This window comes from Lagopus muta, chromosome 26 (genome assembly GCF_023343835.1).
Source record: "Lagopus muta isolate bLagMut1 chromosome 26, bLagMut1 primary, whole genome shotgun sequence".
Lineage (NCBI taxonomy): Eukaryota > Metazoa > Chordata > Aves > Galliformes > Phasianidae > Lagopus > Lagopus muta.
Genome location: NC_064458.1, coordinates 584,429 through 589,368, shown reverse-complemented (window position 1 = coordinate 589,368; position 4,940 = coordinate 584,429). Strand labels below are relative to the sequence as shown.

At 55.7% G+C, this 4,940-nt stretch overlaps 1 protein-coding gene across 1 annotated transcript; it reads right to left on the bottom strand.

Moving 5' to 3' along the window:
* Positions 1-837: 837 nt before the first annotated feature.
* KLF2 (KLF transcription factor 2) lies at positions 838-3,219 on the bottom strand. Its single transcript, XM_048927849.1, has 3 exons — positions 3,069-3,219; positions 2,054-2,942; positions 838-1,711 (listed from the first exon to the last, which is right to left on the bottom strand). The coding sequence occupies exons 1-3, from the start codon at positions 3,141-3,143 to the stop codon at positions 1,536-1,538; spliced, it is 1,140 nt and encodes a 379-aa protein (XP_048783806.1). The 5' UTR covers positions 3,144-3,219; the 3' UTR covers positions 838-1,535.
* Between the last annotated feature and the right edge of the window lie 1,721 nt (positions 3,220-4,940).

Sequence of the window (4,940 nt, the reverse complement as noted above, 5' to 3'; positions counted from 1 at the left end):
CTGCATTTAACAACAGTGAGTTTGGTGCAGCAGCATCAGGGCTCACAGCTGAACTGCTGCTGGGAAACCAGAGGATCCTCATTAGAGCTGCAGAGTAATTGCATAAATACAGCATTTGGAGTGATGATCTCATTTACATCTGTGGAGGAGCCGTGCACTGCCGGAGCTGTAGCACCATCCACTTCAGAGCAAAGCAGTTTTCAGGCTCCTGATCACTATTTCACTTCTCCTCCAGAACAGTGAATACCTTTCTTAGCTGCTGAGAGCCGGGTACGACTCAGAATTACGAGGTGAATTTCGGTTTTTGGGAATGAGTTATGAAGGTATTTGAACCTGTGCTGTGAATTTATGTTTAAATTCCACCACTGTTCTATTGGAATTCTGCACCGAGCTCTGGAGAGCGGCAGTAATTTATGTACGAGGATGCCTTAAAATAAGCCTCCGTAATTACAAAAATGCAGTGTTTAAATTTATAGTAAAAACCCACACACTGCTGGCGAAACTGTAACTGCATCTGGAAAACATTAAGGATGCTATTAAAGCAGTCCAGCATAAACTAGAAATGAGACTGAAATTACAGCGCTGCTTACTTAACCATTTTTAGGAAGCGTGTTTTGAATCTGAGCGACGTTCCTGTCTGATTTTCTGATGCAGCACTGCGTGGTTTCGTGTTTGCTGTCCTCTGTTATCTGCTCTGACAAACCTGCAGCCCCAACAAACCTACAGACAAACCTGCAGCCCGGCTGCTGGCGGTGCTCTCGCAGCGAGGGCTCCAAGCACAGCGCAGTGGCTGTGGGGAAAGGAGTGGGGGGACCCCGAAGGACAAGGATGAACCACAGCAATTAAAAACTTGTTTTATTAAAAAGATGAAATGTTTTCAAACATTGAAAAACCACGTTTTTATAAAAACAGAAATAGGCAAAATACCCATTTGTCTTCTATTTACATATACAATATTTCTCGCTGTATAAAATTATTTACAATATATAAAAAAATTACAGTAAAATAGGTTATTTTCTTACAAGACATCAAGCCCTGTACTTCTAGTGTAGATCATGGCAAACATGAGTATTATTGCACCTGTGAAACAAACAGTCTAACAATAGGAGTGTTCTCTTAGCCATGCCTTCAGCCAAGATCTAAAATAACATCGAGCTACAGTAACATTCACTTAATCTCTCCTAGGGTCAACTTCAGGCAGTTTCCATACAAACATTGTCTCATTAAGCTTAGGGCACTTAGAGCCGGAACAGAAAAAGAAGATATTTACAGCTTCTTCTATACAATCTGTATGGAGTCTCACAGAGTTCACCCTTCACAGAAGCTGCATAAATAACCCCCGTCCTCCCCGCACGGCGCGGGCAGATTCGCAGACGCCGCCTCGTCAGGTTCTGTGCAGGAGACGCCGGCTGGGTCTCCTTGTGTCCAATCCTTGGCGGCCGGAGCGCGGTGCCTCCCCACGTAGTACCAGCTACAGGTTCGGAGCGTTCTGCACCTCAGCAGCTCACAAGGCTCACTGTCCGCTGGCCCCGCGGCTACATGTGCCGCTTCATGTGCAGGGCCAGGTGGTCCGACCTGGAGAACGCCCGGTCGCAGAGGTGGCACTGGAAGGGCCGGTGCCCGGTGTGCTTGCGGTAGTGGCGCGTGAGCTCGTCGGAGCGGGCGAACTTCCAGCCGCAGCCCTCCCAGTTGCAGTGGTACGGCTTCTCACCTGTCAGGGAAGCAGAGCGTGACTCAGCGCGGCGTTCCCACCCCGGGCAGCGTCACACAGCCTCATCCCAGCACACGACACTGAGCCCTTCCCTTCCACGGGCAGATCCACTACAGAGCCACAACACCGCTCTGCCGATTCCTTTACCGCCCTGAGAACCCGCTGAGAAAGGGCCTTGAAAGCTGCCCTTGGAGCAGCCCTGACCCCCAGACAGACACCCTCAGTCTGACCACCTGTCACAGCCCAGCTGTGAGCGCTCTGGGGACTGGGAGACTACAGGATTAAAGCTCACACTGCCACGAACCACTCCAGCAGGCAGCCATCCCACCCGGCCGAGCTTACCTGTGTGTGTCCGCAGGTGGGCCTTCAGATGTGAACTCTTGGTGTAGGTCTTCCCACAGCCCGCGTACGTGCACGTGTGCGTGGCCGTCCTCTTGCGGGGCCAGGAGCGCCGGCCTCTTTTCGGCTTGGAGTCCAGCAGCTCCAGCGGGGAGGATGGAGGGGTGAGCATGCCCCGGGGAGCTGAGGGCTGGAGGGGCAGGCTGTCCTCGAAAAGGCCGTACTGGGAGGTGTTCTGGTACTGGAGGTGGGTCTGCGGGTGGTGGAAGCCGGAGGGCGGGTGGTAGCTCTGCTGGAAGGACGAGGGGCACATCATCTGCGTGTGGCAGTCGTTCACCATGAGGTCGTCGGGGCTCAGCGGTGGTGTCTCGGCACCGGGGATCTGAGGGGAGTTGGCCACTCGTGGCTGCTCATAGGCCATCATGCAGGTCGCGCTGCCCTCCTGCTTGATCTTCGGGCAAGCCTGCGGCACCAGACCCAGGACTGGCCCATAACTGTCCATGTCAGGCTCGGGCTTGATGCTGTCCACAAACTGCGGAGCCCCGAAGCTGGGTGTCACGAAGAAGCGGCCGTGCACGCTGCCAGCTGGGCAGTAGTCAGAGTCCATCTCGGGGCGGATCATCTCGGGAGCGATGCCGGCGCTGTAGGGCGGGGGGCTGCCCTGTTCCAGGGCGTTGTAGCATCCCGGGTTCGGGTTTGTCTGGTAGAAGCCTCCGCTCTCCCCTTGCGCGGGGGGAAAGTCCCCGGGGCCGGCAGCCCCCTGGCCGTAGCCGTCGCTGCCCATGGAAAGGATAAAATCCAGCACGTTGTTGAGGTCTTCATCCTCTTTGCGCGGGGAGAGGTCGCCCCAGGTGCCGCCGGGGGCCTTGGCCTCCTGCTCGCACTTCCACCTCTGGGGGAAGAAAGAAAAGGGAGAAGGTTAGCGGTGCGGCCGGGAGCGGGGGTCGGGGGCAGCGGGGCGGGCAGAGCCGCGGGGGCTCAGCGGGGCTCGGCCGGGCCGGGCCGGTGCCGCACTCACTTCGTGGAGCGCTTTCTCGCGGCAGGGGCTGGCGAAGGTGGCGAAGGAGGGCAGGATGGTATCGCTCAGCGCCATGGTGCGGCCGGGCGGGACGCGGCGCGCAGAGCCGCCCTCCCACCTTATAACGCGGGCGCGGGCGCCCTCAGGCCAATTGCAGGGAGCGGAGGAAACGCGTCCCGGACGGGGCGGGCGGGGAGGCAGCGGCTCGAGCGCAGCCTAAATTTAGCCCCGGTATAAAAGGACGCGGCGGCGGCGGCCGCAGCCCGAGCGGGGCGGAGCGGAGCGGGGCCCAACGGCGGCCCCTGACCGGCCCCCAGCGCGGGGAGCGGAGCCGGGACCCCCCCAGCACGCGCACACGGAGACACACGCACGTACACAGACACACGCACACGGACAGGCACACACACACACATACATGCACACACACAGACATACGCACACACATACATGCATACACACGGACACGCACACACACACGCTCACAGACAGGCACTGACATGCACACACACATGCGCACGCACATAAACGCACATACATGCACACACACGCACATACATGCACACATACAGACACAGACACTTCGGACACGGGGTGCCGGGGGTGTAGGGTCCCCGCGCGTGGCACTGATGGCTCTGCGTCTGTGTGGGACCCCCGTGGGGATTGGGGTCGGAGACTGTGGGGGGCCGTCCGTGACGCTGGGTGACGGCGGTGAGCCCACGGCCCGCAGACACCGCGAGGGGGTGGGGGTTCGCTCCCCTCCCGCAGCGGCTGCCCTCCGCCCCGATGCTCCCGGCGGTGCCGTCGGAGCCGCTCGGTGCTTCCTGGGCCGGAGCCGTGCGAGCAGCGGGAGCTCTGGGCTCGGGCAGTTCCCATTTGCTGCACAAAGCACCCAAAGCAACGTTTCCTTATGCTACAAGGACAGAGATAACGCAAGGAGCTCCTGAGCTCTCCTTTGGCCGTCGCCAAATTCTGGTCTTGGGCTGAATGTTTCCGAGGGGAACACTGTGCTCCCTTGCCTCGGCCTGTGGCCCCAGTGCCCGCTCTTAAGGAACGATTCTCCAGTAATTTTTGATAATGTGCCCCAGGCTGCTGCCTTTGAGAATCGCAGCTGCTTGGCAGCCGTCCAGGACAGAAAGAGCAAAAGTGGCAATTCTGAAATGAGGAAAAATGATGATCTATTGCGGATAGAGCGATTCTTTGAAAGCCAGCTTCAGGGAAAGAGCCGCGCTTCCCCCGCACCTCCTCCATATTTTCTTTGCGATCAATTCTAAAAGAATTTCTGCCTTATAGATGAGAAAAAATGTAGAACAACCCTCGCTTTTATGTGCTGTGTGCCCCGAGAGGGGAAGGAGTGATGGGTTCTGGATCTCAAGGAGCATTCTGAGCGTGTTCGCTAAAGCCCATCCCAGGAAAGCACAGTTGCTAGGGGGAATAAATGCTCTTTTCAATAGCTGCACATGTTTTAACATAACGAATATCTCTTGTATAACTTTCTATACTTTTTACTCTGAAAGTTCGCAGGATGGCCAGGAGGAGCAGCCAAACTTCTGTGACTGGAGCAGAATCAATACACCGAATGCATGGTAACGAAGTACACAAAGATGTGTGACTCATCGCTGTGCAATGTCACACTTGTGTAATCTTTCAATGTAAACTCTTTTCCTCTAATAAAATGTTAGTAAGTGCACAATACGTATATATGGCGCTGTGAGTCAGCCAAGAAAATATACTCTGATGAATTCAGAATGAATGTGAATGTTCCCTCGATAACACACCCTGAATGTCTGTGTCAGTTTATGTGCTTGTGATTTCAGCAACAGCTATAGCAAAATATTTTGTTTCTAGGATATACAACTCCATGTACGTTCGCAG